The 13,132-nt window shown below is 48.5% G+C and overlaps 1 protein-coding gene across 2 annotated transcripts in view; it reads left to right on the top strand.

The window, feature by feature from the left end:
- The window catches only part of LOC129813127 (tau-tubulin kinase 2-like), a 65,280-nt gene that overhangs the window by 23,273 nt on the left and 28,875 nt on the right, over window positions 1-13,132 (top strand). For both annotated transcript variants that reach the window (XM_055865328.1, XM_055865327.1), the window contains exons 3-5: window positions 7,225-7,372; window positions 12,701-12,774; window positions 12,910-13,050. In XM_055865328.1, coding sequence (XP_055721303.1) covers window positions 7,225-7,372; window positions 12,701-12,774; window positions 12,910-13,050 — 363 coding nt within the window. The remainder of the gene's footprint in view (window positions 1-7,224; window positions 7,373-12,700; window positions 12,775-12,909; window positions 13,051-13,132) is intronic.

Here is a 13,132-nt window from a genome sequence, read left to right as displayed (position 1 = left end):
TGAGGGTGCCCATGTTTATGGATTTGGGGTTGTACCTGGTAGGTTCCTTGATAATTTGTGTGAGATTGAGGGCATCTAGATTAGATTGTAGGATGGCCGGGGCTTTATGCATGTCCCAATTCACCTAGCAGTTTGAACTCTGATGATAGATGGGGGCAATCAATTCACATATGGTGTCCAGGGCACAGATGGGAGCTGAAGTGAGTCTATAACAAGCGGCAACAGTGAGAGACTTATTTCTGGAAAGATGGATCTTTAAAAGTAGAAGCTTTAACTGTTTGGGCATAATTATATTCCCAGATTTACTTTATTAAATCTCTAGTAATCGATTATACACACATACAATTGATCATATTTTCATGTATTCACAGAATCCATATAAAACGTAAGAAATTCTTAGGTACTCACGACAACCATTCCATTAGCTTTTTCAAGGACTCTCCACAGCTACGAAGCAGCTCTCCAAACATACTCCCATCAGATCCAAAAAGAAACGTTTGTTTCCCGACAATGACCATGGGATCCTTAACGGTTCTCTAACCTCCGAGAGACCACGGCAAAATCAAGCCTCTGAGGAACTATAGACTGTCCGCTGCTTTCTAAAATATCATCCCGTTCTCAATAATACCACCCCGTGATCTTCTATGACGGGCAGTGAAGGAACGGAACCCAAGAGAACGTTATATCAAAGCCTATTATCCAAATATCAATCATCTGGTTAAGCATATTTCTATATGTTACTATCCAAACGTCAGATTAAGACTCATTTCCATATTCACACAACTCTCAAATGACAGTCACACAATGCTTTTCTCAAACATACCTAATCAATTAGTTGTTTTTCAACAATATTTTAACCTGCAGGAATATTTTCACATTTCTATCTGATGATTACTTCCTATGATAATGCAACTCATATTTACATATTTCAAAATGGGGTACAGGTTTAAAGCAATTACAGGTTTAAAACAAGTACAGGTTTAAAACAAGTACAGGTTTAAAACAAGTGCAGGTGCACCTTACTATCTTATACTATATCATAAATGGCCAAAACGAGTTCACACAGATTCTAGATATTTAACGCTAAATTACCAAAACCGGGGCATACCTGGCTAGCACATTTAAAATAATTTGAATTCACCACTTCTGAGGATCACTTAGGTCTCACAGACACTTTTCAGAATGAGGTCCTTCTTCCAATAGGGTTTCACCAGGTACCGTGCTTCACACAGAACCCACAGTCACCCTGGCCCCTCACCCCCACAGACCGCGCCAATCCCCACTGTGATCAATTCAGTGTCAGGACGGCTCTAGGTCGCCCGCAACCCGACCAATGATAGGTGTCTTTGAGTCGAGTAACTCTCAGATCATCCTCCACTGACTCTGGCCCTGTTTACACCTCCAAGGTGCCCCCCTCACACAGGAATACAAACTCAGAGCCTATGTAACAGAGGCTTTTCTTGAAAACTCAACTTCAAGTGTGTTTCGCTCACCTCTTAAAAAAAAAAAACTAAGTTTGAGATGTGGTATCCACGCGGCTTGCTGCCTCTCACATCAAAGGTGGGTCCATCTGCTTTGTTCCCGAAGTGTGGTCTTCCTGAGATCCCAAGTTTGAGGGATCCCTCGTGCACCATTTACCTAGGTCATCAGGAGCGGTCACCAAGTGAAGATTCACATCCCATCCCCGTCGCCATATGTGAGGAGAGACAAACTTATCACACAAGTCAGAGTTATACTAAAACTAAATATTGAATCACTTATTAATAAGGAAGCAGGTCAAAACAACACACACATATAAAGTGAATCGATTGAGTGCTCTACGATAATGATGGCTGGTCGTGGCTGGTCGACAATTCATGCTCAAATGATTCCTTGAGAGCCCCGAGATAAAAGTACAAAAGTATTTTATAGCCAAGATACACCCCTTTCAACCTACATGACGAACAACAGATATATAGAATGGGTCATAAGGTTAAGATTTGTATGAAAGATACCTATAATACATAGCAGACGGTATCTGCTGTGTCAACAGTTTACATTGTATAGAGACCAGTGTCTGGCCCTCCGACTCCAAACTGGAGCCATCTCTCCCTGGTACGGTATAGAACAGAAACATTAACTCATGCTCTGGAATGCTCTTTAGGTTTTATCACCCAAAATACATCATACATCTCCTCTGTCAGTGTTATCTCTCAGAGGCCCATCCTCAGTAGAACACACATACAATAGTTAACAGAATATATTTTTTATTTCTATGTATTGCAGCTGCAGAGTTTTAAAACAGCCTATCACTCGAATATCGTTGCTTTAAATCAGTGCGCACGCAAGCACTCTCTATCAGTCTTTCTCTATCTCCATCAACTCCATTCAAATTGCATCCAAAATAGGTAACCCTGTTCTAGATTGACATATAGCCCTATATACAGATGTCATAGATGTCCTAGACTACCTCTTTCAGGTAATCCATTCAATGCAGTATTAGCCTTATATTTAGCTAATTAATGATGGGTTATGCATAATAAACTTCAAACTTATAGCCTGTGTTTCTTGCATCTCTTGCGCTTTTAGGGAAAGCTAGACTAGAATAGCTTGCTGGACATCATTTTTTGGGGCATTTCATATACCAATAGACTATTCGAAGAAGGACGTAAGCTCTTTTTTTGCTAAATGTTAAATACAGCAGCCAATAAAACTCCTGGGTAGTTTGAAAGTAGAGCGATGGCGGTAGTTATTTATTCAGACCCCTAACCGTTTAATCTTCGTGAAGATAAGTGAAAGCCTTCTGCATGTACTTCTAGTCCTATATTATTCAAGGATGTCATTAGAATGATGAAGATAAGGACAATGAAACTTATTTAATTTAACTGTTGAAAGCGAGGAAGAAATGAAGCACCAATAGAGAGGAATATTATGAAAGGTTATATATGCGTATATATGCGTATATAAAATCTAATTCGCTAGCCTATACTTGTAACTTTGTAGGCCGCATGTGCTGCACCAGAATCACATGTTCTCTCCCTGCTTTATCATGGTTTGAACGATGTGCGTAATTCCACTCCATATGATACAGTACAGTAATAAAGTTCACACTCAAAAAGATGAGCTTTTATTTACCCAAGAGAGCATATAACTAGCTACATCTATGGGCTTTTATGTTTCTCTGTCGTGTGTAATGTGTAGTAGCCTATATACAGTGGTGTAAAGTACTCAAGTAAAAAATACGTTAAAGTACTACTTAAGTAGGTTTTTGGGGTATCTGTACTTCACTTTACTATTCATATTTTTCACAAGTTTTACTTTTACTTCACTACATTCCTACAGAAAATATTGTACTTTTTACTCCATGCATTTTCCCTGACAACCCAAAACACGTGGTCATCCCTTGTAACAGTCCTGACCTGTTTTATGTTGTTTTTATGTGTTTATGGTCAGGGCGTTAGTTTTGGGTGGGCAGTCTATGTTATTTGTTTCTATGTTGGTTTTGGTTTGCCTGGTATGGCTCTTGATTAGAGGCAGGTGGTTTGCGTTTTCCTCTAATCAAGAGTCATATTTAGGTAGGGCATTCTCACTGTTTGTTTGTGGGTGATTGTCTCCTGTGATGTCTTCGTCGTTGTTGATGTATTTTCACTTACGGGGCTGTTTGGCTGTTCGTGCGTTTTGATGTAACGTTCCTGTTCGTGAGTTTACGTTTTAGTAATGTGAGTTTATGTTCAGGTTTCGTTCTACGTCGTTTTGTTATTTTGTAAGTTTGTTCAAGTGTTTGTTTCGTGTTGCCATCATCAGTTTTTTCCTGTTATAAAAGATGGCTTATTTCCCTGAAACCGCATTTTGGTCTGAAGATCCTTCTCTCCTCACCTCATCCGAGGATGAGGAGAGCGTCAGCCTTAACAGAATCACCCACCACGCTAAGACCAAGCGGTATGGGAATGCTCTACGGAGCAACAAGGACTTCTGGACTTGGGAGGAGATCCTGGACGGTAGAGGACCTTGGGCTCAACCAGGGGAATATCGCCGTCCAAAGGAGGAATTGGAAGCAGCGAAGGCTGAGCGGCGCTGGTATGAGGAGGCAGCGCGACGACGCGGTTGGGAGCCCGTGAGTCAGACCAAAAAATTTCTTGGGGGGGGGCACACGAGGAGTGTGGCAAAGCCGGGTAGGATGCCCGAGCCAACTCCCCGTGCTTACCGTGGAGGTAGAAGGCGTCGTACTGGTAAGACACCGTGTTATGCGGTAAAGCGCATGGTGTCCCCAGTACGCGTGCTTAGCCCAGTGCGGGCTATTCCACCTTGCCGCACTGGGAGGGCTAGGTTGGGCATCGAGCCGAGTGCCATGAAGCCGGCCCAACGTATCTGGTCTCCAGTACGTCTCCTCGGGCCGGTGTACATGGCACCAGCCTTACAGGTGGTGTCCCCGGTTCGCCTGCATAGCCCAGTGCGGGCTATTCCACCTCGCCGCACTGGCAGGGCTACGGGGTCCATTCAACCTGGTAAGGTTGGGGAGGCTCGGTGCTCAAGAGCACGAGTCCTCCTTCACGGTCCGGTAGACCCGGTGCCACCTCCATGTACCAGTCCTCCGGTGGCAGCCCCCCGTACCAGGCCGTCTCTCCGGGTTCTCTCTCCTGCTGTTTCCTCCTCTCCAGCGCAGCCAGTGCCTAGACCACGCACCAGGCTGTCTCTCCTTCTCCTTCCTACAGAGCCATCCGTCTCCCCAGCGCCATCTGAGCCATCCGTCTTCCCAGCGCCATCTGAGCCATCCGTCTTCCCAGCGCCATCTGAGCCATCCGTCTCCCCAGCGCCATCTGAGCCATCCGTCTCCCCAGCGCCATCTGAGCCATCCGTCTCCCCAGCGCCGTCTGAGCCATCCGTCTGCCAGGAGCCTGCAAAGCCGCCCGTCTGTCATGAGCCTGCAAAGCCGCCCGTCTGCCATGAGCCTACAGAGCCGCCCGCCAGACAGGAGCCGCTAGAGCCGCCCGCCAGACAGGATCTGCCAGAGCCGCCAACCAGACAGGATCTGCCAGAGCCGCCAACCAGACAGGATCTGCCAGAGCCGCCAACCAGACAGGATCTGCCAGAGCCGCCAACCAGACAGGATCTGCCAGAGCCGCCAACCAGACAGGATCTGCCAGAGCCGTCCTGCCATGACCAGCCAGAGCCGTCCAGCCAGGACCTGCCAGAGCCGTCCAGCCAGGACCTGCCAGAGCCGTCCAGCCAGGACCTGCCAGAGCCGTCCTGCTATGACCTGCCAGAGCCGTCCAGCCGGGACCTGCCAGAGCCGTCCAGCCGGGACCTGCCAGAGCCGTCCAGCCGGGACCTGCCAGAGCCGTCCAGCCGGGACCTGCCAGAGTCCCTCAGCCGGGACCTGCCAGAGTCCTTCAGCCGGGATCTGCCCCTTGTCCCGGTGCTGCCCCTTGTCCCGGTGCTGCCCCTTGTCCCGGTGCTGCCCCTTGTCCCGGTGCTGCCCCTTGTCCCGGTGCTGCCCCTTGTCCCGGTGCTGCCCCTTGTCCCGGTGCTGCCCCTTATTCCGGTGCTGGTCCTTATCCTGGTGCTGCCCCTTGTTCCGGTGCTGCCCCTTGTCCCGGTGCTACCCCTTGTCCCGGTGCTGCCCCTTGTCCCGGTGCTGGCCGTTGATTTAGGGGAAGGTAGTGTTAGGGTGGTCATTAGAAGGGGTAGACAGAAGAGGGGAGTGACTATGGTGGTGTGGGGACAGCGTCCTGAGCCGGAACCACCACCGTGGTCAACTGCCCACCCGGACCCTCCCCTGGACTTTGTGCTGGTGCGCCCGGCGTTCGCACCTTGAGGGGGGGGGTACTGTAACAGTCCTGACCTGTTTTATGTTGTTTTTATGTGTTTATGGTCAGGGCGTTAGTTTTGGGTGGGCAGTCTATGTTATTTGTTTCTATGTTGGTTTTGGTTTGCCTGGTATGGCTCTTGATTAGAGGCAGGTGGTTTGCGTTTTCCTCTAATCAAGAGTCATATTTAGGTAGGGCATTCTCACTGTTTGTTTGTGGGTGATTGTCTCCTGTGATGTCTTCGTCGTTGTCGATGTATTTTCACTTACGGGGCTGTTTGGCTGTTCGTGCGTTTTGATGTAACGTTCCTGTTCGTGAGTTTACGTTTTAGTAATGTGAGTTTATGTTCAGGTTTCGTTCTACGTCGTTTTGTTATTTTGTAAGTTTGTTCAAGTGTTTGTTTCGTGTTGCCATCATCAGTTTTTTCCTGTTATAAAATAAAAGATGGCTTATTTCCCTGAAACCGCATTTTGGTCTGAAGATCCTTCTCTCCTCACCTCATCCGAGGATGAGGAGAGCGTCAGCCTTAACATCCCTACTGCCTATGGTCCGGCAGACTCACTAAACACAAATGTATCTTCTTTTGTAAGTAATGTCTGAGTGTTGGAATGTGCCTCTGGCTAGCCGTACATTTGAAAAACAAGAAAATGGTCCTGTCTGCTTAGCTTAATATAAGTATTTTTTTTATTATTTATACTTTTACTTCTACTTTTGATACTTAAGCATATTTTATCAATTACATTTACTTTTGATACTTAAGCATATATAAAACCAAATACTTTTACTCAAGTAGTATTTTACTGGGTGACTTTCATTTTTACTTGAGTAACTTTATATTAAGTTATCTATACTTTTACTCAAGTTTGACAATTGGATACTTTTTCCACCACTGCCTATATATCATGTATGTATTGGATAACGGCACAATCATTTTGGCTTTTTTGGGCTTGGGCTCATTAAATGTGGTTAATGTATGGCTCATAAAATGTATTTAATATATGTCTCATCAGCCTCAGCTAGCATCATGTTTAAATTGTCATGCTGGTCAAAGCTCCAATCAAATCCAGACACATTTATATGCTTTATAATGCTTCTGAATGACACTTCCAGTTTTGGCGGGAAATACTGGGTTACCCGGGAGAAAAGTGATACCAGGAAATGATTAAACCCAAGCACTGACGGAGGAGCTGATGTTATGTACATCTGCCACTGCTAATCCCTTGGAGTTGAGCTGCTTGTGTCACAAAATTGTGTGTGTGTGTGTGTGTGTGTTTTTCGTGTTTGTGTGTGGATACTGATTAGAGAGGAAGAAACATTTAAATGTGTCTAGGAATGGGGGAGGAAGGTTGGATGGTGGGAAGATTAAAAAAGAAAATAATCTACTAACCTATGTTTTCCACATTATGACATTACGCTTTGCCTTGGGATGTGTGTATAGACAAAGAAGATAGGCGGCGGTGGCTTTGGGGAGATCTACGAGGCGTTGGACCTGCTGACCAGGGTCAGTGTTGCTCTGAAGGTGGAGTCAGCACAGCAGCCTAAACAGGTCCTCAAGATGGAGGTGGCTGTCCTCAAGAAACTCCAGGGTAAACCCCAATTACATGTACTTAACCTTCCCTCTGGCTTCTGCCCCCTAAACTCAACCATCAACCACCTTCCCTAAACTCAACCATCAACCACCTGCCCTAATCGCAACCATCAACCACCTGCCCTAATCGCAACCATCAACCACCTGCCCTAAACTCAACCATCAACCACCTGCCCTAAACTCAACCATCAACCACCTGCCCTAACCTCAACCATCAACCACCTGCCCTAAACTCAACCATCAATCACCTGTCCTAAACTCAACCATCAACCACCTGCCCTAAACTCAACCATCAACCACCTGCCCTAAACTCAACCATCAACCACCTGCCCTAAACTCAACCATCAACCACCTGCCCTAAACTCAACCATCAACCACCTGCCCTAACCTCAACCATCAACCACCTGCCCTAAACTCAACCATCAACCACCTGCCGTAAATTCAACCATCAACCACCTGCCCTAAACTCAACCATCAACCACCTGCCGTAAATTCAACCATCAACCACCTGCCGTAAATTCAACCATCAACCACCTGCCCTAAACTCAACCATCAACCACCTGCCCTAATCGCAACCATCAACCACCTGCCCTAATCACAACCATCAACCACCTGCCGTAAACTCAACCATCAACCACCTGCCCTAAACTCAACCATCAACCACCTGCCCTAATCGCAACCATCAACCACCTGCCGTAAACTCAACCATCAACCACCTGCCCCAATCACAACCATCAACCACCTGCCCTAATCACAACCATCAACCACCTGCCGTAAACTCAACCATCAACCACCTGCCCTAATCGCAACCATCAACCACCTGCCCTAATTGCAACCATCAACCACCTGCCCTAATCGCAACCATCAACCACCTGCCCTAATTGCAACCATCAACCACCTGCCCCAATCACAACCATCAACCACCTGCCCTAAACTCAACCATCAACCACCTGCCCTAATCGCAACCATCAACCACCTGCCCTAATCGCAACCATCAACCACCTGCCCTAATCGCAACCATCAACCACCTGCCCTAATCGCAGCCACAACCCTCCTACCCTAAACTAAACCACAACCCTCCTACCCTAAACTCAACCACAACCCCCTGCCCTAAACTAAACCACAACCCCCTGCCCTAAACTCAACCACAACCCCCTGCCCTAAACTCAACCACAACCCCCTGCCCTAAACTCAACCACGACCCCCTGCCCTAATCGCAACCACAACCCCCTACCCTAAACTAAACCAACCCCCTGCCCTGCCCTAAACTAAACCACAACCCCCTGCCCTAAACTCAACCACAACCCCCTGCCCTAAACTCAACCACAACCCCCTGCCCTAAACTCAGCCACAAGCCCCTGCCCTAAACTAAACCACAACCCCCTGCCCTAAACTCAACCACAACCCCCTGCCCTGCCCTAAACTAAACCACAACCCCCTACCCTAAACCACAACCCCCTGCCCTAAACTCAGCCACAACCCCCTGCCCTAAACTCAGCCACAACCCCCTGCCCTAAACTAAACCACAACCCCCTGCCCTAAACTAAACCACAACCCCCTGCCCTAAACTAAACCACAACCCCCTGCCCTAAACTCAACCAACCCCCTGCCCTAAACTAAACCAACCCCCTGCCCTAAACTAAGCCACAACCCCCTGCCCTAAACTAAACCACAACCCCCTGCCCTAAACTAAACCACAACCCCCTACCCTAAACTCAACCAACCCCCTGCCCTAAACTAAACCACAACCCCCTGCCCTAAACTCAACCAACCCCCTGCCCTAAACTAAACCACAACCCCCTGCCCTAAACTAAACCACAACCCCCTGCCCTAAACTAAACCACAACCCCCTACCCTAAACTAAACCACAACCCCCTGCCCTAAACTCAACCAACACCCTGCCCTAAACTAAATCACAATCCCCTGCCCTAAACTAAACCACAACCCCCTGCCCTAAACTAAACCACAACCCCCTGCCCTAAACTAAACCACAACCCCCTGCCCTAAACTAAACCACAACCCCCTACCCTAAACTAAACCACAACCCCCTGCCCTAAACTCAACCAACACCCTGCCCTAAACTCAACCAACACCCTGCCCTAAACTGACTAGTAGTCATTTCAAAGTACACATTCAACGTAATTTAATCTCAAGAGATGGAATTTATATTGTTGTATATTTTCTTAAAGGTTGACGGTCTACTACTCGATAAGGCAAAGGGATATGCTGACTCTGAAGGGTAATGTAGAGAAAGAAATCAAGGACGTTTTGGGTGGGGCTATGTCGGGGTAGAGGGCAGAGTGGGACTATGTCGGGGTAGAGGGCAGAGTGGGACTATGTCGGGGTAGAGGGCAGAGTGGGACTATGTCGGGGTAGAGGGCAGAGTGGGACTATGTCGGGGTAGAGGGCAGAGTGGGACTATGTCGGGGTAGAGAGCAGAGTGGGACTATGTCGGGGTAGAGGGCAGAGTGGGACTATGTCGGGGTAGAGGGCAGAGTGGGACTATGTCGGGGTAGAGGGCAGAGTGGGACTATGTCGGGGTAGAGGGCAGAGTGGGACTATGTCGGGGTAGAGAGCAGAGTGGGACTATGTCGGGGTAGAGAGCAGAGTGGGACTATGTCGGGGTAGAGAGCAGAGTGAGGCTATGTCGGGGTAGAGAGCAGAGTGAGGCTATGTCGGGGTAGAGAGCAGATTGGGACTATGTCGGGGTAGAGAGCAGAGTGGGACTATGTCGGGGTAGAGAGCAGAGTGGGACTATGTCTGGATATAGGGCAGAGGCGTAATTACTAGGTTGTTAGGCGGAAAAAAAAGTTTTGACTTTGATACCTGCAATACCTGCAATACCTCCTCCCGTCCCCCAAAATGTCTCCTCCCATCCCCCAAAATGTCTCCTCACATCTCCCAACATGTCTCCTCCCATCCCTCAACTTCCCCAACATGTCTCCTCCCATCCCCCAACATGTATCCTCCTAATCCCCCAACATGTATCCTCCTAATCCCCCAACATGTCTCCTCCCATCCCCCAACATGTCTCCTTCCATCCCCCAACATGTATCCCCCTAATCCCCCAACATGTATCCTCCTAATCCCCCAACATGTCTCCTCCCATCCCCCAACATGTCTCCTCCCATCCCCCAACATGTCTCCTCCCATCCCCCAACATGTCTCCTCCCATCCCCCAACATGTCTCCTCCCATCCCCCAACATGTCTCCTCCCATCCCCCAACATGTCTCCTGTCCCCCAACATGTCTCCTTCCATCCCCCAACATGTCTCCTCCCATCCCCCAACATGTCTCCTCCCATCCCCCAACATGTCTCCTCCCATCCCCCAACATGTCTCCTCCCATCCCCCAACATGTCTCCTCCCATCCCCCAACATGTCTCCTCCCATCTTCTTCCATCCCCCAACATGTCTCCTCCCATCCCCCAATATGTCTCCTCCCATCCCCCAACATGTATCCTCCTAATCCCCCAACATGTCTCCTTCCATCCCCCAACATGTCTCCTTTCCCCCAACATGTCTCCTCCCATCCTCCCATCCCCCAACATGTCTCCTCCCATCCTCCCATCCCTCAACATGTCTCCTCCCATCCTCCCATCCCACAACATGTCTCCTCCCATCCCCCAACATGTCTCCTGTCCCCCAACATGTCTCCTTCCATCCCCCAACATGTCTCCTCCCATCCCCCAACATGTCTCCTCCCATCCCCCAACATGTCTCCTCCCATCCCCCACCATGTCTCCTCCCATCTCCTTCCATCCCCCAACATGTCTCCTCCCATCCCCCAATATGTCTCCTCCCATCCCCCAACATGTATACTCCTAATCCCCCAACATGTCTCCTTCCATCCCCCAACATGTCTCCTTTCCCCCAACATGTCTCCTCCCATCCTCCCATCCCCCAACATGTCTCCTCCCATCCTCCCATCCCTCAACATGTCTCCTCCCATCCTCCCATCCCACAACATGTCTCCTCCCATCCCCCAACATGTCTCCTCCCATCCCCCAAAATGGCTCTTTCCATCCTCCCAACCCCCAAAATGGCTCTTTCCATCCTCCCATCCCCCAACATGTCTCCTCCCATCCCCCAACATGTCTCCTCCCATCCTCCCAACCCCCAAAATGGCTCTTTCCATCCTCCCATCCCCCAACATGTCTCCTCCCATCCCCCAATATGTCTCCTCCCATCCCCCAATATGTCTCTTCCCAACCCCCAACATGTCTCCTCCCATCCCCCAACATGTCTCCTCCCATCCCCCAACATGTCTCCTCCCATCCCCCAATATGTCTCCTCCCATCCCCTACATGTCTCCTCCCATCCCCCAATATGTCTCCTCCTAATCCCCCAACATGTCTCCTCCTAATCCCCCAACATGTCTCCTCCTAATCCCCCAACATGTCTCCTCCCATCCCCCAATATGTCTCCTCCCATCCCCCAACATGTCTCCTCTAATCTATTTTTCTCATCAAACGGCTTAAAGGCCCAGTGCAGTCAAAAACACAATTCCTGTGTTTTATATATATTTCCACACGATGAGGTTGGAGAAAATATTGTGAAAATGATGATAATGCTCTTTTGGTATAAGAGCTGTTTGAAAAGACTGCCTGTAATTTCAGCCTTTTTTGGTGGGATGGAGTTTTGGACTGACTGGTGCCCTCAGTTAATTAATAGACCAATATGAAAGAGTTCCAAGTTCCTCTGCCAATAACAGATAGTTTTCAGTTTTTCCCTTCCACTGAGACCACTTCTAAACAGTCCTTGCAAAATTCTTGCTTGAGAAATGTATCTTTGCTAAGAAGCTATTTTAGTTTATTTTTGGCCATTTTAATTGAAAACATTCACAGTAAAGTAATTAATTATTACCCAGAAATGATTTGATTTTGAGATAAAAACGGCTGCATTGGACCTTTAAGATAAGCTTTTCTTAGGGGTGAAGAAAACATGTATGATAGGCCTAGCCCCACTCACGCTTTTCAAGCATTTGCATGCCGTCAATTATGATGATGCTGGGAAGGGGACGAGAAAGAGTGAAGATGAGGTTGAAAATGGAGTGAGAGAATGAGTGTATGGGAGAGTGAAGTGGGGTAGCTCCCTGGTCTGTGCTGCTGTGTGTGTAGAAGGGCTCTGGGGTGTGGCTGCTGGCTGGAGTCTGGCTCTGAAGCAGGGTTCCCTGAGACATGCACACACACGACCACACTCACAGACCATAAAGCAGTAGGATCAGAGGCAGGCTTGGCTGGCCTGGATGGGGGAGGACACTGGAGCACCGTGGAAGGTGATTATACTATGTCATAAAGGATGCTATGTTCTATTGTATCGTCCAGGTAAAGAACACGTGTGTCGCTTTGTTGGATGCGGCCGCAATGACCGCTTCAACTATGTGGTGATGGAGCTTCAGGTAAGGATGAGCCTCTTCATCACCTTGTGTGTTTAAACGTCTCTAATTCTCTATAGCGATGTCAGTGAGCTGATGTGACTAAGTGTGAAGTGTGTGGAGTGATTCTGTAGGCTACGTGGGTGGTGTGTTTTTCAGGGGCGTAACCTGGCAGAGCTGAGGCGCAGTATGACGCGGGGCACGTTTACAGTCAGCACCACCCTGAGACTGGGACGACAGACACTAGAAGCTATAGAGAGCATCCACTCTGTTGGCTTCCTGCACAGAGACATCAAACCGGTGAGACAGGCAGGGAGTGTGTGTGTGAGGGTGGAGTGTGTGTGTGAGGGGGGAGTGTGTGTGTGTGTGTGAGGGTGGAGTG

The sequence above is a fragment of the Salvelinus fontinalis genome, chromosome 16, assembly GCF_029448725.1.
Source record: "Salvelinus fontinalis isolate EN_2023a chromosome 16, ASM2944872v1, whole genome shotgun sequence".
In the NCBI taxonomy this organism is placed as follows: domain Eukaryota; kingdom Metazoa; phylum Chordata; class Actinopteri; order Salmoniformes; family Salmonidae; genus Salvelinus; species Salvelinus fontinalis.
Note: the sequence above shows the minus strand (reverse complement) of the source record. Positions and strands in the feature narration are given on the sequence as shown.